Genomic DNA, 22,566 nt, shown 5'->3' with positions numbered 1-22,566 from the left:
TTAAGTAATGAGAGACTGTGAGTTTGCTGGCAATGAGATAATGACATTCAGAGGCTTGCAAGAGGTTTGGTGCTGTCATAACAGCAAACTGTGCCCTCACCATGAATGAGTGAACATGGCATCTGGAAACATCTCATGTCCACAGAGACCAAACTGTAAAAGCATCACTCATTCTACCCTCAATATGTCCCTGTAAAAGTCACTTAATGTGAGTCTCAGTGAATATGTTTAACCTAGATACTGCTATGTTTTTATGGACCCAAGCTTAATTGCATCTTGGACTAGTGCTCTTACTTTGGTCATTAAGGAAATGTCTGTCTGGATGATACTGGGGGGAATGCAATACAAAGCAGGCACACCATGGTACATTCACACTCTTAAACAGCCACTGCGCAATGTGCTGAGATTAGACTGCATGCAGGCTTCCAGTGGAAACACACCTGTCCAAGCTCACTGACCAGGGGGTGGAGATGCTGAGCATCAAGCTACATTAATGTTTGCAAAATCCTTGTTAGTTCACTACACTGTCAGTCCATAACACCTTACATGCATGTTTCTTTTCGATTGCTGTTTTTATGCCACTCACACACACACACATTTGCAACTTTCTCACTTTGTGCTTCCTGACGTCCAACCTTCCGAAAACCGCCAACCGTCACTGGACCCGTGTACCTCGTTCTCGCCTGTGTTTCTCAGGTCACTCGTGTAGTACAAGTCAACATGACTATTTACTTTCTTAATGCACAATCATTGACACTTTATTCCTAAGAAAAATGAGTTTGTCTTAATCTTCACTTAGGGCGCACAGGCTATTGCATAATGCTAATCAATAGCTAAATAGCTATTTTGGTATTCAGTACCTACTTTAAATTGCCAAAGAACAGAATCATTGTATATTTTCTAGCATTTGCTGTATGGCCTGGAAATGCATTTCATCGTGGAAGTAAAATGGCTATTGACTTTGACTTCAAGGCCTACACTGTGTATCCCCTTTCTGCAGATGACTTAAGCATAGAGATGTCCAAGGATGAGGTCACGCCTCGCCAAATCAGAGCACACAGGCCCCTCCCTTCCCACAAGGCAATGCCACTCACATGGACATCGGGCCTATCTCAGCTTGAACCTGTTTGCTTGTGTGTGTTAGCAGCACTGAGGTCACCTCTCACGTTAAGGCACACAGGACACTGCACATGATGAGGGCAATGAAAAAGAGGGAAGGTGAAGGAAGAAGGCTGTGCAGGAGCAGGAATGTATGAGTTCACACAGGCAAAAAGTATATGGAAACATAAAGGGTCACAGCAGCAGCAGAGAGCGGGAGCCCAGAGCAAGCACAGAGCAGGGGGTGAAACAGCCACTTCAGTCACTACATTCAACAACACAGCCCACAATACTCTTCAGCAGAGCACAGCCAAACATACAAGATGTTTAAGCCAGCCTTATTTTTTGTTTTGTTTTAAAACTTCATTATAGTCATAGAAAAATCCACATATCTGTCATCAAACTTTATAGATTTCTTAATGTTTCAACACTGTATGTACCATTGAACATGAAATAAAAACATAAAATATTTATTTATATATATATATATATATATATATAACTGTACTAATGCATGACTCTCACTATGAGATTTTTTTTCTTTATAGATACAAACTTTCCTCATGCTTACAATGTACACATACCATACTATTATTTCATATACAATTATTGTTTTCATATTATTATTTTACTACTCATTGCTCATGGTAGATAGAGATATTCCATGGACAGAGAGTTGAGCTTTATGTATTAAAACCCAACCTCTGCCTCTCCACCCTCTGCTCTGTCTTTGATGTTTAAAGCCCTGGATGGCCTTCTGCCCAGTTCTGAGGTACATCAACTCGGGTTTGTGCAAAACCAACTCGGAGGGAGAGAGGAGAGACGGGTGTTTCATGACAATGGGGAAGGAGCAGGAGAATAGGGGGTGAGAGGAGCAAGGGAAGAGGACTAGAAAGGGGTAGGTGGGTATGTTGTTGGTCATTGTGCCCTTGTGCTCTCCCGGGGTCCTGAGGTTGTGCCACAGAGACACATGCTGTGCTCTTCACTCCAGCATGGCATCCAGCTGATCGGCCAGGTCATCGAACATGCTGCCGATGTCGTCTAGGATGCTCACTGTGCTCTTGTTTTCAGTCATTGAGCTGTGAATCAAAACACACACTTAAATATCTTTTAAAAATAAAAAATGTAGCTGCAAGCAATAGTTGTGGGGTCAAAAAAGACATGCAAATTCAAAGGTTGAATAGATTTATTTGGTCAACACACCCCCAGTGGTGAATTTAAAAGAGAATAAATTCAAAAGCTACGACCAGATCTGCCTTTAGTTATCGAATTTGATCAGTTAGTGTCGCTGTCACTAAAGGTAGGTGGTTTCCTCAGGGTGTCTCAATGATAGATTGCGTCAATACACAGCGCCTTGCCAATATAAAGCCTCTTCAACTGTTCAGCTTTTTCATGTTTAAATTGGCTAACGTGCTACAGGCAGTTTTGAAAAGAAAAATAAATAATAATTACTATAGAATTCTGGTACTCGCTGTATTCAGCACGATGGTGGAAAACTGCTTGAAGTCTGTTTCTTAATAACCACACATGTAGACTCAAAACTGCTGAATTGATTTGAAGGACTTGAATTATATTTGTAACTACTTGAAAAGAAATATTAACCTCAGACTAGATGCCATCATAGACTAGATTCCTATTAGTCTATTATGTCACTGACATCATAAAATTTTTGCATGTTTCATGACACTCACTCTTTTTGCCCATCCTCCTTGATCTTCTCTTCTACTGCCAGCAGGGCCGCAGCCAGTGAGGCACTGGTCTCCTCTATCTTCTGGTGCATTGCATCTGCTGTCACTACCCCTGCGACACATGCTGATCCAGTTGAACTGTCCATGGATACCCCACTGATTGAGGAGCGAGGGGGCTTCACAGGTGGGGGTGTAGGGATAGGGGTTGGGGGAGTTTGGGGCGTCTGTGGGGTTTGGGGTGTCTGAGGTGTCTGTGGGGTGTGAGGAGACTGAGGTGTGTGTGGGGTGTGAGGAGACTGAGGTGTGTGTGGGGTCTGCGCACTCAAAGCTAGTGGGGTTGTAGCCTTGACAGGGTGGTTGGTCTGGGCAGAAGCTGTACTGGCCATTCTGGTGACAGTCTGCTTGGCTGGAGAGGGTGTGGGAGTGGGATTAGGTGTCGTATTTAAAGACTGCAGAACATTTTTGGATGGTTTGGGAGCTGTGGGAGGAGGTGTAGGTTTTGGTGAAATCGGAGGAGGTACTTTCTTTCCTTCGACTGTAAATAGAAGAGAAAAGAGATAGGAAGAGAGACGGGAAGAGAGACTGACTGAGCGGACTTTGATTCAACAAGGTTTAAACGTTACAAGGCTTTACGGGATACTCACATAATTGTGTAAAGACAGGGCAAGTGAAAGGCCCGCACTGTGTAGTACCTGGGCTGCCAGGTGCCCCAGTTGGTCCAGGAAATGGGGCTTTCTTGGTGATGGCAGCTGGTGGTCCTTGTTTCTTTATGTGCTGGGCCAGAACTGGTTTGGGAGACACTGGAGGCTTGACGGACTTACGAGGGGCACTCTCAGTGACATGGCCTTCCAAGTCTGGACTGTCCCGACGGGGCGAGTTCTCAGGATGTTCCTGTGGCCGGGGCTGCTCTGAAACGGTCACCTCTGACACAGGGCGTCTTTTAATGGTGCCAGTCCCATTCTCATATGGTACGTGCATCTGCCCATCCTGTTGTTCCTCTGCATCTTTGTCTTTGCTTTTGGGGCGGCGCTTAACTGTATTTGACTCTGTGAGCAGGAACTTGGTGCCATTTGGCTGCTGCTTGGTGCTCTGGACCCTCCTTTTCAGCGAGGCTGTGGCATCCACACATGAAAGGTCTTCCTGGGGTAAAGAGTATGACATTTCTGGGCCCCTCTCAGCCTCATCCTTTCCCTGTCTAGGTCTTTGTTTGATGGTAAGGTTTCCATCCTCAGCAAACGGAAGGTTCTCTGCTAAACTCCCACTAGAGCTTGGCTGAGGTTCAGTGTGTTGCCTATCCTGGACTGGCTCTGGTCCTCGCTTAGCAGCTGCTACTAACTCAGTGACAGGACCACTAATGGTCCTGCGACGGTTCACTACTTCCCCATCCAGTCCAATGGCATCACGCTGCTTTGTTCCAGCAGAACCCACCTGTAGAGAAACAACCATGTTTTACTATGACAGATTTAGCTAGTTAGCTAGTTTTAAGAAAAATGCTGAGTATCATCCCAAGGGGGTACTGACAATCACCTTACCTGCAGATAGTGACCTGCAGATTTCTGTGAAGCAAGACCCTTGGCACCCCCACCAATAGAGGACATTTCCAACATGGCTGCAATGCTCCTCACAGTTCCTGCACTGCCTGTGTCTACAGTGCCACCCAGGTCACTAGCACGTCTTTGTAGTTGATAGGGAACATCCAAAAGAGGTCCACTGCTTGTCTCCTTGGGCACTTCAGCCAGATTACTGCTGGAGCTTGAGATAGCCGAACTAGAGCGTTTAGGGGGAGGTGGAGGAGGACCTTTCTTCTTCTGCCTGAGTGCAAAGGACTGGCTTCGGTTGACATTCTTCTCTGCCTGCCCTTTCATTGAGTTGCTGCGACCCACCCGGTGCTGTACTGTGGCATACTTTCCTCCTGAATCTGTCACATTCAGTTCGTCGCGCTCCTGCTCACCATCAGACACAGCATATCGATTCAGGCTGTGGGCACGTTTCTTAGGCAGACCATACTCATCGCAAGCTTCGTCTCCATCTGGTGGCAGGCACAGGAGTGGCACTGAGACAGCAGCTCCTTGGGGTGCAGCTTCCATGGTTTCCACAGGCTGGGCAGCTGGGTGTGGATGGGACATTTGAGTGGGGGATTGGGGGTGAGCACGAGGTGTCATGGGCTTCTCTGTCTGCTGGAGCAGCTGAGGACTAGGTTTTGGTTTACCCGGTGGGTTGCTCACCGTTTGTGAGGCGGGAGGCTTCATTTTGGTGGGTGTTTGTGGTGGAGTATAGGGTGGTCCTGCACCTTGGGGATAAGACTGACGTGGTTTTGGCTGCGCCGATGAGACACTTCTCTGGCCTCCTTGGCTGCTCTGGCGCATGGTACGTGCCTCCTTTCTGGGTGGCCCGCTAGGCTCTTCTGTGTCTCGGCTCTTATTCATGCTGTTCTCATGCAGACTGCGGGCTCGGTGCTGTGCTCCCGGACCACTGTTGGTTCTCACCTCTGTGCCGTCCTGCACATCAGCAGGGTGTTTAAGAGCTGCCTGTAACTCCCCGCTCAGTTCACTGTCCTGGAAAGTGCTCATTTTAGGAGACATACACTCTCCGCTGTCATGGGGTGGGCTCTCAATTGCCATCACCTCCTGAGCGGCTGGGGGCTTTTTACGCAATGCGTTACGACCATCAGAGGCCTTCTGGATCTCTGCCAGCTTCTTCACTGCAAGCATAAGCTTCTTCTGGTGTCCTAAGCAAATTTGGTTAGAGAAGTACTGTAAACCAACATGGCCAATGCAGTTTGGTAAAAAAGAGAAGTTTCACGTGTTATCATTTTGAAGTACTTAAAGATTATGGATCCCAGTCCACTGTCTATCTTACCAAGTTTTGTAATGCCAATCTCCTGAAGGTCCTCCCATGTAATGTCAGTGATAAAGTCAATGTTCTCGTAGCCATTTTTGACTAAAATTTGGTGATATTGGCTCAACCCAATCATGGATAACCATTCTCCAAGATTCGCCTACAGATTAAATACAAATAAAAACAAATTACATCTGGATGCGTGTGTATGTTCAGGTATTCCTACATTGTGGGGACAAAATAGTTATACCAGAAATGTTATATCTTTTGGGGACATTTTTTGGTCCCCATCAGAAAAACAGCTTTTAAATCATCCTAAACTATTTATTTTGAAAATGTTCAAATGCAGGACATTTTTTGGTGAGGGTTGTGTTTAGGGTTAGGGTATCTATACAGATTGTACAGGTACTGTATAAAAATCATTACGTCTATGGAAAGTTCCCATAAAACATGGAAACCCAATGTTGTGTGTGTGTTTGTGTGTGTGTCTGCACTTGTTAAACTCACCGGTTTTTGGTCAGGCAGCCACTCGTTAACACTGAGCTTATTTATCTCTGAGGTCATCTTCTTTCGATGTCCTGGTTTGGTTACTCCAATAGCTGTTAAATCCTGAAAATACATATAGGAGTCCCAGAAACCATCAGATCCATAACCAAGCACATTCAAGAACCCCAAGACCTTTGTACACACATACACACTAAACCAAGTGGCGCATATTCTATGAACATTACATTACATATACACAAAAAAGATGATAGAAGCTGATGAAAAAAAATGGGAAAGGGAAAATAATAAAATAATACCAGGAGCAAGTGAGGAGCAAGTGAGGAAAAGAAGCCTTTTCAGAGTACCCCAAACATAATCATATAAACATATCCTAATTGAGCATGTCCATGGCGTTTCAACAAAATACCCCTGTTAATTCTGCTTTCAGCAATAATAATATGTAAATCTCATGAAGGCAGTGGTTTAATGTAATTAAGTATGGTCGACGAGTTTGCTTCCAGGAATTCTAATTGCTCGAATATTAATTTCAGTTTTAGTAGTTTTAGTCATGAAATTACCATTAATAGTAAAATATTTGCAAATGAAAAAAGCATGTGATTAAATGCTTTAATTTTAATTATATGCACATAAACACATAGCTCACAAGAGCATGTACATATGCTTAAGTTATTATGTGGGTCATCATGATACCAACATAACATAATAGGAAACACATTTGATAACCACAACAGCAACAATGTCTGGGGGGTTTTCTGGGTGAGATATTTCCATCCTTTGCCACGAGTCTCATAAAGCCTGTGTGAGCCATGCCCATGGCTTTATGTGCTTCAGTTCAGACTCATTGCAAGCCACTTCACTTCAAAATCCAAGGAGAGTTTGTTGGTTGATTCGGGTTTTATTTTCTGACTGCTTCTTTTCTGTGCTTTGGGTGGGTCTGTGAGTGTTACATTTAGGGAAGAGGGGAGTGACGTAAATAGTTTAGGGTGGTTTAAGGAGGTGTGGGGGGGGGGACAACTCTTACCTCTGGGGTCATTCGGCTAATTGTAGGAATGTCATAGCCGGCGCTGATGAAGTTTGGAGCGTAGACCTGCAGCTGAAATTCACTCAGCCATTCGATAACAGCCTCTGAGCTCTAGAAGAGAAGATAGGTGGTAGTCTATCACTGTTTGGGTCCCGTGGCTGAAGATGGACCAGACCCCAGGCCAACAAATGAGCCAATGACCAATGTCACAGCTTCACTAAATTTGATAAGTTCCTAAATAATTAAAAAGTCCACCCTACTTTTTTTGTATTAAATTGGACTTATTGCTCTTAGTCCAGTATTACTGCTCTTGCTCCAGGGGACAAAGCTTTAGCAAATAAGGACTCTCCTTTCTGAACCAAAGGGTTCAGCTTTTAAAAAGTAGTGGTTCATACAGTTTCTGCTTTTGAATGCCACTTCCCTGGACGTAGGAGGATGTACTGTAACTCTGTGTAGGGGAGGCAAAAAGGGAGTTGGGCAGCAGAGAAAATAGGGCTGTTTTGAACAGATGGCCCTTAGTCCACAAGTCCAGCATGGAGCAGCTCTACTCAGCAGCTCAAAAGTCCTGCTGGGAAAGATATGGCAGCCACATTTCTCTGTTATATGACTAAATGGTGGAATTTCTGATATCAGCTGAGTGTAAAAATGACATCAAAAACGGCGAGGGTCAGTTATGCATTACCAATTTGCAACATACAATCTCATTTAATGAGATAAAGGATAAATAATACCTATACTGTGTCATATTTTGTTGGTATTGTGTTAAAAAATAAAAATAGTCTAAAAAAATATCAGTGTAATAATCTCATTTTCCCTATAGCTATCCCTATAACTGTTCTTTATGTCTCAATATAGATAGACTAAATCCTGCCCCAGTTACCATATCACTCCACATTTAAATCACATGTCTACATTGTTGGGTACTCTCTGAAAAGAAATCAAAAGGTGAAAATTACTGAAAATAAGGCAAAAAATATTTTGGAATGGACTTTAAAATGTAGCAAATAAAATGAAATGAATGATCAGAAAAGATCACAGTGAAAGGAATCGCTGTCAATATTAGACAGCAGTATCAGACAGAGCGGCTGATAGAAGCCTGAAGCTGAGACAACGTGCAAGGAAGCCTGCGGAAAAGCCCACTCACCGTGTCCTGACGACAACCGAGAGCGCGTAATACCGATGAGGCCAGCTGTGAGAGGAAGTGCTGGGAAAGCATCCTGGAAGTGCCAGTGCATCTATATGTATGTGTGTGTCTGAGAGAGTGTATGCTTGTTTGAGGAGAGGTAACAGGACAGTGTGTTTTGAGTAGGAGTCTCCTTACCTTCCCCTCAGGCAACGCCTCCCCTTTCCTCTGGGACACCGCCTCCCCATACGGCTGCTCATGGAGTGGACAGCTTGACAAACTCTGACTGCGTGAGGAAGATCCTAGAAGGACCATGAGATCATTCATACACATTGGAGCATTGCTATTACACAACCAATCCCTGTTATGTTTTTTGACTAACTACTCCTTTAGCCAATCATGTCTTTTTGATGCTCCCACCCACAGCAATTAGTGCAACCATCTGGCACAAAAAAAGGAGCCAAGTCTCTAATTTGTTCAAAAAACAAAAAATATTTTGGATGGAGAGACTTCTTTGTGACAACATACTCTCATATGAAATCTTTTCAGAAGAGTCATTTGAAATTCCCACTAACCCTTGTTGCTGGAAGCATGAGAAGGGTGTTCCAAAGACTTTGTCTGCTCCAGCAGGTGTTCTTTAGCTTTAGCAGACTGTGACAAAACCGTGGCCAGAAGCTACAGGATAAACAAAGCTCATCAGATCAAGAAATAACATACAAATATCAATGCAGAGTATGCAAATTGGACCTCAAGTGCACCCCCTTATTGAAGAACAAAGCTTTGTGAGACTGAGCAACAGGTTCTTCTCTGATGTATTAAAGGTCCTGCTGGAAAATTCAGCTAAAACCATCTCCTCAAGGTAGCTGGTTAAAGCTGATTATTTATTGTTAAGGTCCAAGCTGATTTAGGTGGACTGCCAGCTAATGGGGTTAAGGTCGACCTCATAAACCATCTTGGTCAACCTGGTTAGGGCTGGTAGATTTGTTAGTTGGGAGGTCTTTTAAGGTGATTAGATGGTCCAAGCAGGTTTAGTTGGACTGCTAGCTTGTAAGGGTCAAGGTCGACCTTGTAAATCATCTTGATCCACCTTATTTGGTCTGGAAGACTTGATGTTAGCTGGTTTTAAATGTTTTCTAGCTGGAGCTGAAGTTCATTATTTATGTTTTTGTAATCCATTCAAGCTGGTTCAGGTGGACTACCAGGAAATGGGCTCAAGGTTGGCCTTGTAGATCATCTTGGGCTGGTTAGGGCTTGTAGATGACCTTGGCTGAGCTGGTAAAATTCCAAAACACAACTAAACTTGACAAGGCTGTTCATCTTAGGATGTTATGACCTGTTTTTTTTTTTCCAGAGATTGTAATAAATCTAGTAATACTGGCAATAGATAAGAGGCCTTTAAAATGAATGACAAACAACAAATAAGACAGTTCTTTCAGGTATCTTCTCAAACCACAATTGAAGTTGAGTCACTTTGCATGTCAGATAGCTCACCTTAACTCCCTCCGCCTGTGCGTGAAGGATATTGCTGCTGCCTGCGCTTTGTCCACTACCAGAAGATCGGGCACTGGCCACACTCCCTGAACTGCCCACACTGCTGCGGTCTCCACCTGGAACAACAAGCCCCCAGCAAACACATACACAAACACAGTCAGCCCCATTGGACCATACCATCACGTTTGCTCCAATCACACCACTATGAACTCCCCCTCTGCAATGCACTGATCTGATACACGGGATGACAGAGACTTACATAACAATGGTGAAAGACCAGGTGATTGATGGACACAAGACATGTTAGCATAGTCACTAATACAAACACACTCAAGCCCACACTGCATTCATTGAAAATGCAGTTTGCCACAGGGCTACAGACACATCTGTGGATTGTCTCTACGTGTGCTCTTGAGGGAACGATTCCACGGATGTTACTGTAACAGAACGAATGAGAGCCTTTCGATGCGCCTACAGGCCTGCAACTGAGGAGGTTTCTGAGGTCAGGCGTACAGCAGCTGCACCAGGAGCGTGGCAAAGTAGGAGGAGTCATGAGAGAAGAGGAAGAGGAGGACGAGGAAGGGGCAGTCCTGCTGTTACCTGCCACAGGCTTGCGCAGCACCCAGATCTCTTCGCTGCTGCCGCCCTGGGGACCACCGGCTGGGGTGGGTGAGCCATGTGGACTGGAGTCTGAGCCGCGAGAACCTTTAACACAGAAACCACCATTAACTGCGCCCTGGCTTGGCCACCTGCCCGGGATCAGAGGTTTTCTGGACAGGTCAGGCAAGAGGAAATCTTAACTATATGTATGTGCTTTAGCAGTCTGTTTGACCACAAACCTCATTCTCTCTCTTTCAAACACACACACACACACACACACACACACACACACACACACACACACACACACACACACACACACACAAGGCAATCACGCATATATATATACTGTATATCTAACACAAATATATATGAACATTTATATACAGAGGTACATGAAATATATAAGAAGAAACATGTACTGTATATATGTGTATATACATATATATATGCCTTGATTTACACATACACATAAGTAAAACATATATAATATATACAGAGATATATGATTATATATGTAAAAAGGTTTAACAATAAGAGGAGTTGCAGTGCATTACAGGAGCATAGTTCATTAGGGACTCCAAAGACATCAAACCACAAGTGTACATAAATGTGTTTAAATACAAATAAATGCAATAACATCTTATGGCAATGGTCTCTAATCACTGAAGAGAGACAGTCTCACCAGACTATTATGTTGTTAAAGGAATAATTCACCTAAAGATGAAAATTCTGCCATAATTTTTTCAGCCCCCTGTTACAAAACTGTGTGATTTTCTTTTGTGAACACAAAAACTGTTTTTGTCCATACAATAAACGAGTTGTTTTGGACTCCACTGACTTTCATTTTTTTTACTTACATATTTTTTTAATGTTCCACAGAAGAAAAAACTGGAACAACATAATGGTGAGTAAATTATGACAGAATTTTAACTGTCCCTTTATGTTTGTTTTACGATTCCCAGGCCCAGACAGAATGTGCAGATTTGTTTTGCTGTTTTTAAGAGAAAATCAGCATAATTCTTCAGAATGGATTTCAACATTTTACAGGAAGTGAGCAGGAAATAAAATACATTAGTCAAAATATTTTGCCATGTCCACCATTTAAATTCTGCTGGGCACAGATTCCATGTGGGCCTGATTATTACTGATCATTTACAACTAAAACAGACAATTTACGGTAATCCAGAGAACATAAGAATATCTTCATGCTCCGTACCAATATCAAAGTTTTGTTTGATACACATCACTGAAAGGATCAGAGTTAGTATGAATGGACAGATCAGTAGAGTTGAGACGAAGGAGAGTTGAAACAGACAGATGTTCAGTGACAGACAAATGGCTGTGCAGAGATGCAGGTATGGAGGGGTGAGAGGCTGGCTGCGCATTCCCTACTGGTCACGTGTACGAGTGAACGGTTGAAAGGGGCAGTGGAGCGAATCCAAAGTGTGGTCATCACAGAGAGGGAAAATATAGCACCAAGATCAGGGAAAATTTAGGGGTAAAAGAGGAGAGATAACAGCTTCAACAAAGAGAGGCCCATGAACCTCTTTTGTGCTGGTTAAAAGAACTTACTAGCCAAATCTTGATCATTCTTGGCCTCTAAAAAAAATCAACAACCAAAATAATGTCAGAAAATAAAATTAAATGAGTTTAATTTTAAATTAAATGTAAAGTTCAGAAATAATAATTTTCAGGAAAATAATTTCAGAAAACTTTAAGGAATTAGTGGAACTAATTGATCATTGTTTGTATTCAGACTATTTAAATGAAAAATACTGTAATTTAACACATTCCTTAAAGCTTTGTGAATAATAATAACAACAATAATAATAAATAATAATAATAATAATACAGTGGAGACAGATTAGGGGATCTGTACCTTGTCCACTGTGCGGCTCTCCTGAGGTGTTTGGGGACCTGTTATAGCCAAAGGAAGTGAAAAGTGGCAGATGGGAATGTGGTGGCGGAGGTGGAGGAGGCGGCAGGATATGAATCTCATGATACGAGTCCCCATTCACCATGGCAACGGCGGGCGACACGGGGCCGCACACCGGCGCACAGAGTTGTATCTTTTGATACTGTTGGGTACAAGTGACTGTACTCCATGAACCTAGATACGACAACACAGCAACCACCACCACCACAACAAACAAAACAATTACACATAAGAGAGGGAAAGCAAATTAACCCAACACAAAAATCACAACCAATCACAAAATTCAAAACGGAAAAACCATAAAAGACAAATTAAAAGGAAGAAAACGCTTGTTTTTCACTTCGAGCTGTTTAGTGTGAGAATGGAGTGAAATGGCTATAACTATATCTTCAAGGATGAATGATATTTTTATAATATACATATATTTGAAATAGAGTTGATGTGTGGAAATGCAAGGTTAGTGAAATGAAATGAGCTGGTGCTTGTAGTAAAATACAAATACTTGTCTCTGTAAGTGCCTGAGGAGAAACACTGTAGAGCTACCCTCTCAAATGAGAAGTTTAGTAAGCGTGACTCTTTTCAGTAAGTCTGTGTGTGGGAGGGTGGGTGTGCGAGTGTGTAATTTGACCATTTATGTTCGCTATGAGCACAGCAGGGCTTGTTTGAGATAGTTGTCCTCCTTCACTAATTACATTCCTATCAACAATGTTTTTTTTTTTCATAAAAACTGCAATTTTAGTAAAAATGGAGTTCTAAAAAGCGCACAAAAATGTGATGGAGTGGAGAAGACCGAGCAGCAGATGCAGAGACACAGACATGAATACTTAGTGAAGCATGAGACACAATGAACACACAGATTAGACCCCTGCTGAGATATCAACCGGACCGCGCACTGGATGGATCATATGCATCTGGATGAGTGCACAAAAGAGTGTTCTGTTGCCCAATGATTCTTCCAATGAGTGACAATCTAAATATCTATGTAATATCAGGTGTCTCGTCTCGTCTCTTCTCCTCTCTTCTCTCATCCGTTCTCCAGCACGGATGAAGAGGTACTTATTGGCCAACGTGAACTAAGATCTAGATGTACCCCACACTAATATTTCTCTGGTGACACTGTATGTTCCATCAATGAAAAAATAACAGTGAAAAAAAATGGACTGTTATTTGCTATATAATGAGCGCAACACTGACCAATGTTTGAGTGTCGAAGTAAGTGGGTAAGAGTTTTGTGAAAATCCAACTCAGATCTGCTGTTCTGTCAATGGATGGATAGAGGCAAGGCCACTATTTTTAAGGTTCTATTAATGACCAGCTTTTTTTTCCCTGACAGCATGAACTACAACATTACGAGATGAGAAAAGAGCTCTACATTTGCCCTGTTTTTGTTGCCACAAAAGCAGATGGCCCTGTCTGGCTCTCAATCCAGTGCACATGAGCATCATGAACAGCTGGCTGTAAACAGAATCAGGGTCATGCGAGTTCAGCAGCATCACTTATGCATCTGTGAGTGTGAGAGGCAGCACTGACCCGCCCGTTGTCGTCTCTTACCCACAGCCCCAGGCCTCTTACTGATCACCTCCACTATGCTGGAGGGGAAGTAGCCCACTCTGTCATTCCCTGTGCGGTTATCATGGATGCAGCCCTTCCACCTCCCATCTGAATGTTGCTCCAGAACCTACAGAGTAATGAATCATAATTCATCCATCATCCATCATCAGGGCTTGAGAATCATCCATCATCTATAATGGCAATATGCATTGTCTGGGCACTTTTAATACTTTGTAATGTCAAAATTAAATGAATTAATTTAAAGTCTTATGTTTATGAGGCAGCATTAACCAGTGGCAGAAATTATTTTAATGTAAATTATTTTATACACTATACCGTTCAAAAGTTTGAAGTCGGTAAGATGTTTTTGAAAGAAGTCTCTTATTCTCACCAAGGCTGCATTTCTTTAATCAAAGACACAGTAAAAGTAATATTGTAAAATATGATTACAATTTAAAATAACTGTTTTCTATTTGAATTTGACTTTGAATTTCCATTAAAATTTCTACTAAAATAGAAATCTTTTTTAACAGTCACTTTTTATCAATTTAATGTGTCCATGCTGAAGTTTGAATTTCTTTAAAATAATTTTAGTTGTGTATATATCATGTATATGGCAATATTTGGAATTGTTTTTCAATTTATTTATTTATTTTATGTTTTATCTTTGTGAGGGCATTTTTCAAACCATATAAAAACTTAACTAAACAGGCCTAGAATAAAACGATAGTATGTCGATAAATGATAGTATAGGTAAGACATTTAAATATTTGGGGCAGTTCTGTGATTTCTGTGACTTCAAAACTTTGCACTGAACCCTGGATAATTTCTGAGGTAAAGGAAATTAGATCATTCCAAATATACTGTATATAGAGCAAAAAAAGATATATTTTCTCTGGGAAGGAGCTGATGTGTGTCTAAATTATTTTTGACAGTCTGAGGAAAAACACAGGCAACAGTGCCCTCTGTTGAGAAATTCTGAACGTACACTGAACTAACTACTATGATTACAAAAGATTAATGTGGAATTTATAATGTAAACCAAAATTAAAGCAAACATTGTGAATTTTTAAAATAGTCAGCATATTTAACACTGATTGAAATTTATATAATACATGAGAGTAAAACAAACTGTTTAAATGAACTGTTTTCAAAGGTTCTGAATTGATTTAGAGAAAGTCTTACCGTGATAACGTCTCCAGCCTTTATGTTGAGGCTTGTCAGGTCGTAATTGTTGCAGTAGTCCTTCAGGGCCCTGACCTGCAAGGCTGCTGAGGCATCTGCACAGAGATAACCAGACATAAAACTGCATAATCTACTACACATCACTAATAAACATATATAGGCTACATGAATACATATGTGATGTATATTTAAAAAAAAAAAAAATCTTCGGTTTTATTGCCATCCCGTTTTCTTACCTCGTAGCATCTGCTTGATTTCCCGGCTGGCCTGTGTAGCAGTGAACTGATAGACGATATCCAGCGCTGTCTGGCTGAATGTGTTTCTCACTGCTGCATTGATGCCACTCTGTAGGGAGAAGGTTAAAGCAATATTAGATAATGCTTGGGATCCAATTGACTAACATGGTAGAAATGTTTCTCAATGTTCATAAAAGTTTGATCTTTTTACTTACCATTTAGATAAGAGGGTATATAAGACTAAAAACTCTAGCCACTCTAGCCAATTCACTATTCAAAGTAATTCAATGTATAGTGTTGGGATAGGGCAGTGGATATCCAACCTTTTCAGGTGGTGGACTAGTTTAAAAAAATAGACCACCTAACAGGCCAAATCTGCAGGAAACCACCATATCATACAAACGAACCAGAGTTGGATTAAGACAATTATGTAACTGAGGTATAACAGTCAGGTATACTATTAATACTTTATTACAAATCAATGTTATCACAAACGGTGTGGGTAAATCCATCAGTAAATTAACATTGGTGCTTACTGACAACTATAAATTAGTGATGGTATTTTATTAGGCTGCTATTGTGCACTAAATTCCCTTCAGGGATCAATAAAGTTTCTCTATCTCTTTCTACTTACATCCAGCAGGAGGCGCACTACGTCAGTCTTCCCACACAGTGCAGCCTCGTGGAGGGCAGTGCCCGCTTTGGTCTGCCTGTTGATATCGATGCCCGCCTGGATCAGCAGTCTATTGAGAGTGGATCAAATTAGTAACTAGTCTGACACAACCACTGAAAACCACTGTGATCAAACTGCACACATCCGAGACCAGAATTCATGCCTAGATTTTCATTTTAAGCTTGTTATTATTGTTCTCATGTTACCAGCACTTATGTTAGGGATAATATAAAGTCATTACAGACATCAGTGATCATCTTCCTGATGAGGTTTATTATGCAATCATAACCAGCTGGCTGTACTGTACATTAGCCTGCTTATACAGCTACTTACAAAATAAATAAATAGTCATGAATTAGTTATTAAAATGTTATTTTACACAGTTCTTAAATGATATTATTATGCGAGTAAAAGAAACCACAGAGTAATAAGAGAGGCGGTGTATGAGATTGGTTGCTGAGCAGAATATACAGTTTAGTTATCACTATATAAAATATTTGACAGCAGAATGCCACCTTTGACCAATCAAGTATTCCAGAGAGCCATGTAATTATATTAAACTTGTAAGCACTGCAAATTGCTCCCCCCAAAAAAACAAATCAGCCTCCTGAAGAACCTCTATTAAATAGAGCATGACCTTCTGACACTAGAGTAAATTAAATTACGGCAGCGGGACATCAGCAAACACAGGTGGCCTGAGTCATGGCTTCAGAGAGGAGGATGGGAAACAGGGTGAGAGCAGAGAACTTGGCCCTGGCGCGGTGTCAGACACCTGCCCTATAATTAGCTACCAAAATGACCCTTTTTAGCTTCGCATAATGCCCTCTCGTGCTCGACCCCTCTTGGAAAACAAAGGAGATTAAAAAGCATGTTGACTGGCTGGGTGAGCACACATTGGTCTGACTATGTGCTGAGCCATCCATCACTTACAGTAGCATGGGCCCACACTGGAAACCATAGTTTCTGCTAGTGGGCAAATGGCCACACATTTAATTAAAGGTATGAGAGCGTTAACACAGGTACATGACATTAAGTTTAGGAGACAGCGTTTTAATATGAAGGTAACGGCTTTGGTTAGAGGTGCCATGATCCATTTCTTTCACAGATATGAACAACAAATGAAGCCTGCTTTCATATTTTCCCTCACTTCATCCATCTGTTTAGGGTCGGCCAATGCGTACGGCCTCTAGGGTTACTGGATTAATGATGTAATTAACAGCCTTGCGATAGCCCACACTGTTGCTGTAACCTGCACATTCACATGGCCTATAATTAGCTCCAGGCTGATCAGAGCTGGACTCGTGCTGGATTGGTGAGAGAGGGAGGTGTGGGTGCTGTGTGGGCACAATGTGTGGCACTGCAACACTTGCAATTCAGGCAGGCTAATTAATGATGAGTGTCAATGCGCAGTGATAGACCTGACCATCACATGGAGATGTTCCTTTAAGATGCACTGACCAAGTCGAATAGCTTGTCAATTCATAGTTTGTTTGTTACTTACCCCAAACTTTTGAATGGTAGAGTATCACAGTTTCCACAAAAATATTAAGCAGCACAACACTGATAATAATAATAATAAATGTTTCCTGAGCAGCAAATCATCATATTAGAATGAATTCTGAAGAATCATGTGACACTGAAGACACTGAATTTAACTCGAGCGCTGCATTTTTAGAAAGCGGTATCATGCGCGAGATGCTGCAAAAGACGCGAGACCCGAGCGCAACGGTTAAAGACATCAGTCTAATGCGTTTACATTGAAAAACAATGGAAAAGTAGAGCAGTGGAATGGAAAATTGCGTTCTGTGAGAGTTCATAGCCCCTATATGAAATCTAAAAGGTTGAGGGTAGGGTTAGCTGCCTCTAAGGAGCCATTGGGGGCTTAAAACACCATCGAGCGAATATACAATGACAAACAGTCACATGCTGACATCTGTATTGACACAAAGTCCTGATCCTTATTGACAACTGCACTGATAGTTCTGACAGTTCCTCAGGGCTTGAGACTGAAATTGTTCATCATAATCACAACCAGAGATTTTACATTTAAAAGCCACTGGAGAAAAAGGAAAAGTAAGACTAAAATTTGTTTAATAAAAATCAATCATACTGTATATGGAACATTTGGGTTTATGATGCATTGTGATAATGTGTTAGTCTGACTGTTGTCCAACAAAATGTCTGACGTGCAGTGTTGATCAGAGGTGTTCTGCGCTGTCCTGCCTTTGTACCATGTAAATTGGTACAAAGGCAGGATAGCGCAGAACACCTCTGATCTTCCTCTCATCTCTGTCTGATCATGGAGGAGGTCTGGCTGTCACAATGATGGATGGCAGTGTGTTGTATTAGGGAGTGGATGGGGCCTGGCACACCCTTAGGAATACAGCTGGCTACGTGCACCCTCAACCATGCTCATGTTCCCAGTGGAAAGAAGGAAAGATGCCCTTCATCACAAGCAGGTGCAGCTGGTTTTGCACAGATACGGCAGCTAATGCTGAGGACACCACTTGTCCAGTTTCTAACTCACTTGGGCTTGTATGTCGATGCATGAAATGCATGGATGAGCCGAGATCTGGAGCAATGGATTTCTCATTCAATGTAAATAGTTGCATGAGGACCTTTGGCTTATAGCTCATTAAAGAGTTTCTCTAATTAGCTTTCTGAGCTCCAGGCCAGTTCTGATAATGCTCAGATCTCACAAAACACGCTCACAAAGATCAACGGCGTGAAAATGAATTGTGAGATAAAACATGAAGTTGTGTTTTTTTTTAAAATACTCAGTAAAGCAGTGGCTAAAATAAAATATTTTTATATAAAAAATATATATTTCAGACAATATGTAATTATGTATTTCATAACTCTGGTGTAGTGTTTATTACAGCCTATTACACTTTTACACTCAAGGGCCATCAATGGAAAAATATATTTTTTTGCCCCCAGAATAGTGTAGTTCAGAGTATGGACAACTGGACTCCTTCGTCCAAACAATGGCTTGGGGAATTACTGGTTTTACAATTCCGTTTGTTTCCAGGGGTGCAGAAATGGCTTTGTTGAGCATGATGGATGTTGCATTACATGTTGGGTGACTGACTGTTAAGCGGCAGTAAATCCAGCGCTTCTGACCTGCACACGCTGCTTGCATCATCATCACATGCTAATTTTTTGCTCATTAGCATCAGTGTCTGTTTGCACTCGAACTTCATCAAGCACATGGATCCATTAATGCTCAAACACACACAGTGTGTCCCAGCGTCACATCACACCAATGGATCATGAAGTCAACTTCCATTAATATAATGCAGGCTTTTCCCTCCCCCATCTACTTTTCCATCCCAGAGCTCCAGTACATGTTACAATGTTTTGATTGTGTTTATGCTTTGCTCTTAAAATGAAAAGTGTTGGTTCAGATAAAATGCAGAGTGATTCAAAGGACAATACAAATTCTCTTTTTTAAATCAGTATTTTTGTCTTGCTTTCCTTAACAAGATAAATTTACATGTGATGCAAAATTGCATAAAAATAGGACAGTTAATTTCTTAAAATCCTTTGTTGCGATTCATCTCAACATTTAAGCAAATAACACTGCAATCAACAATATAATACAAGCACATTTTTACATTCCACTGCGCTGATTTTCCAATGTTTTTCAGCATAAACATACACCAGGCAGACATATTTGATCATTCTGATCTTGTCTTTTGCAGCATCTCGTGGATGATATGCGTTCTAAAAACGTGGCGTTCAAGTTGAAGAACAACCTTTCAAAAACATACCTTACTTTTCTTTCATTCCACTGCCCAGCGTCATACAGTTTTTTCAACTCAAAAACACATGAGAAAGGCCCCTAAGTGCATTTACATGAATTCAAAAATGTACACCATTTTAAAAGTTCAATTTCAGTCTATAGCAATAAATCATCTTTTTAAAATTTCATGCAAAAGCTTTAGTCTTACTGCTCATGTCGCTCAAACAGCAGAGGCGCTAGCAACGCCAAGGTCATGGCGTTGAACTGAAAAGAACTGAAAAGATGAACAGTTTGAATGCAATGCAAGTTGCTTTGTATAAAAGCATGTAAATGTAACCAGTCTGGTTACATGCAGGCTTTATCAACTGGCCTTACAGTTGTGTGCACACTCTGAAAGACATAAGTGGCGTGCAACGTGTTTTTAATCTTTTCAAAATTCAGTTAAGTATTATGACATGTAGGCTTGACAGATGAAGACTGTAGCTCAACTATATAAAAACCTTGATTGTGACAGCATATGTAAACTCTTATTGAGGACGTAAACAGTCGCCTGCCTTATAAGAAAACAAATATAAACGTGAATTCACAAACAGGACATAATTTAGTTTTTCTCCTCACAATGATAAATGATTCAAGTGTTATTTCTTAATTTCACTCAAACTTTCCTGTCTCATCCCAGAACTGCTGCAGGTTTTAATCAATACACACACAATATCTGAAATTGAAAGCCTCCTTCTGGGTGTTGAAGAGAATCTGGATCGTTTCTTACGCCGTGCTGCTGTGGGCTGTAAAATTTCCTTTCACACAAACAACAGGTTTACAGATGCGTTACGAGAAATTCCTATGTGTGATGTATATTCGCCCGTAATATATGAGGCGCAAATCCCGCCAGCAGCTTCTGACTCTCTAATGAAAAACATGCACTGCTTCTGTTAAAGAATTTCAGTACGTGTTGGATATGACCCGTTCCTTGCAGAGCATCAAATGTAAATTCTAATTTCTACTTTATACTACCTTATATTCTACCTGTACATTTTTAACATTTCAAGTTATAGAAATTAACAATAATGAATGTATTATGAATGAACACTAATTATTGAATAACTGCATAATTATTATTATTAGTAATAATAATAATAATATACAAATTAAATTAGTTAAAAATTAACCTAGATTAACAAATAATGTGAAAATCTTTGGTAAAACTTTACTTTAGGGTGACGTAGTTACATGTTTCTACATGTACTTACTATAGTAATAACAGTAAATTATGCACAGTTACAAGTAACAACCCTAAATCAAACCCTAACCGTAACTCTATAGTAAGTACATGTAGTTAATTAATATTAATCAGTTCGGTTACACTTTATTTTAAGGTGTCATTGTTCCAGTGTAATTATATATTTAAGTACTGAGTAATATTAATTAACTACATGTACTTATACTATAGGGTTAGGGTAGGATTAGTGTTTAGTTGAGGGTTAGTTGCATGTAATTATGCATAATGTAGTGTTATTACTATGGTAATTACATATAACATATGTAACAAGGACACCATCAGTTCTTATTTGAGTAAATACAATGTCACCTTAAAATAAAGTGTAAACAAATCTTTTGCTTATTGTTAATTCATGACACCTAACGCAGCAACTAATGTTAACAAAAAAAAATGATTGTAAAGCGTCACCAAGATTTCTTATCCCAAGATGTTTTAGTGGCTAGAAAAGGTGACCTGATTTACTTTCAGTGTCTGGTAAACAAAGGTGCAACATCGACCCGGCACAGACAGCCTGAGATCTAGAATGGCGGACCGGAGGTGTGACTTCTATTCTTAGAAAAGCATTCAAGCCACGCAAACTGTCTTTCCATCCGAGTCTTGGGGCTCAGAGAGCTCACCTGATGATGTCGATGTGTCCGTTTTTGGCAGCGAGATGCAGTGGGCTGGTGCCGTTGGGATCAGTCGAGTCTCCGGGTTTGGGCTCCAACAGAGCTGCACACATGTTACTGCTCAGCAGCAGCTGGACCACCTGCAGGACAAACAGAAGACCATACACACACACAAAAGCCAATTACAGACAGAAACAAAAAGATATACAAGTAATTTGACAGTACCAAAAAAAAGCAGCGTGTGACTCACCCCAACACGGCCGAATTCACAAGCCAGGTCCAGTGGTGTCTTCCCAGCATTGTCCATTATGCAGGGGTTCGACTGGTGCTGCAGAAGCATCTCAGACTGTGGACAGGTAACCAGCTGTTAGTTGCATATATCACTACCATAGCTGATATTGTCATAGTATTTCATTTTAATATAGTAAAATATTAATATATATATATATATATATATATATGTTATAGAATATTTCTAAAAACATGTTATTCCACCTATTTTTACATTTAGCTCAAGAATCAGTTAATCTTAAAATATATATCCAGTGAGCTGTATTTAAATAAATAATAAATAAATAAATATTGATATTTAAAAATATATATTTTATTTCTTGAGTAAATAAAATATATTTATTTTAATTATTTATATTTATTATATTTATATTGTTTAATTTTTTATTATTTATTTTGTTATTTTAGACAATATAATATAGAATTTTTTTGTAGGTTATCAATCATAACATGAAAGTCATTAACGGATTACTAATACCAGGATTTTATTGTGCATCCCCAGGGTGAGATTTGTGAAAAAAAGCTGGTTGGGGTTAGAGGATGTTTTTCCTAATCGGGATGCGCTCATACACAACAAAACAAAAAATTAAACTCTGATTTAACATGCCAGAATTAAAACCTGTTTTAGAACACTGCATAGCATGGTTCTACAGGGGTGCTAAGCACTATTAAACGAAAGCAAGAGCACCCTTA

The 22,566-nt window shown here is 40.7% G+C and overlaps 1 protein-coding gene across 5 annotated transcripts in view; it reads right to left on the bottom strand.

Moving 5' to 3' along the window:
• Positions 1 to 1,642: 1,642 nt before the first annotated feature.
• The window catches only part of caskin1 (CASK interacting protein 1), a 96,716-nt gene continuing 75,792 nt past the window's right edge, over positions 1,643 to 22,566 (bottom strand). The window contains exons 5-23 of one of the 5 annotated variants that reach the window (XM_081378215.1): positions 21,833 to 21,928; positions 21,592 to 21,722; positions 15,912 to 16,020; positions 15,278 to 15,386; positions 15,042 to 15,136; positions 13,836 to 13,983; positions 12,249 to 12,479; positions 11,942 to 11,968; positions 10,367 to 10,471; positions 9,767 to 9,882; positions 8,851 to 8,950; positions 8,474 to 8,577; positions 7,153 to 7,263; positions 6,132 to 6,233; positions 5,646 to 5,784; positions 4,319 to 5,514; positions 3,431 to 4,214; positions 2,790 to 3,321; positions 1,643 to 2,177 (exon numbers count right to left, since the gene is read on the bottom strand). In XM_081378215.1, coding sequence (XP_081234341.1) covers positions 2,081 to 2,177; positions 2,790 to 3,321; positions 3,431 to 4,214; positions 4,319 to 5,514; positions 5,646 to 5,784; positions 6,132 to 6,233; positions 7,153 to 7,263; positions 8,474 to 8,577; positions 8,851 to 8,950; positions 9,767 to 9,882; positions 10,367 to 10,471; positions 11,942 to 11,968; positions 12,249 to 12,479; positions 13,836 to 13,983; positions 15,042 to 15,136; positions 15,278 to 15,386; positions 15,912 to 16,020; positions 21,592 to 21,722; positions 21,833 to 21,928 — 4,332 coding nt within the window. In that variant the 3' untranslated portion in view covers positions 1,643 to 2,080. The remainder of the gene's footprint in view (positions 2,178 to 2,789; positions 3,322 to 3,430; positions 4,215 to 4,318; positions 5,515 to 5,645; positions 5,785 to 6,131; positions 6,234 to 7,152; positions 7,264 to 8,473; positions 8,578 to 8,850; positions 8,951 to 9,766; positions 9,883 to 10,366; positions 10,472 to 11,941; positions 11,969 to 12,248; positions 12,480 to 13,835; positions 13,984 to 15,041; positions 15,137 to 15,277; positions 15,387 to 15,911; positions 16,021 to 21,591; positions 21,723 to 21,832; positions 21,929 to 22,566) is intronic. The other 4 variants (XM_081378217.1, XM_081378216.1, XM_081378218.1 and 1 more) reach the window with 4 other exon arrangements.

Source organism: Scardinius erythrophthalmus (assembly GCF_964197995.2).
Source record: "Scardinius erythrophthalmus genome assembly, chromosome: 1".
In the NCBI taxonomy this organism is placed as follows: domain Eukaryota; kingdom Metazoa; phylum Chordata; class Actinopteri; order Cypriniformes; family Leuciscidae; genus Scardinius; species Scardinius erythrophthalmus.
Note: the sequence above shows the minus strand (reverse complement) of the source record. Positions and strands in the feature narration are given on the sequence as shown.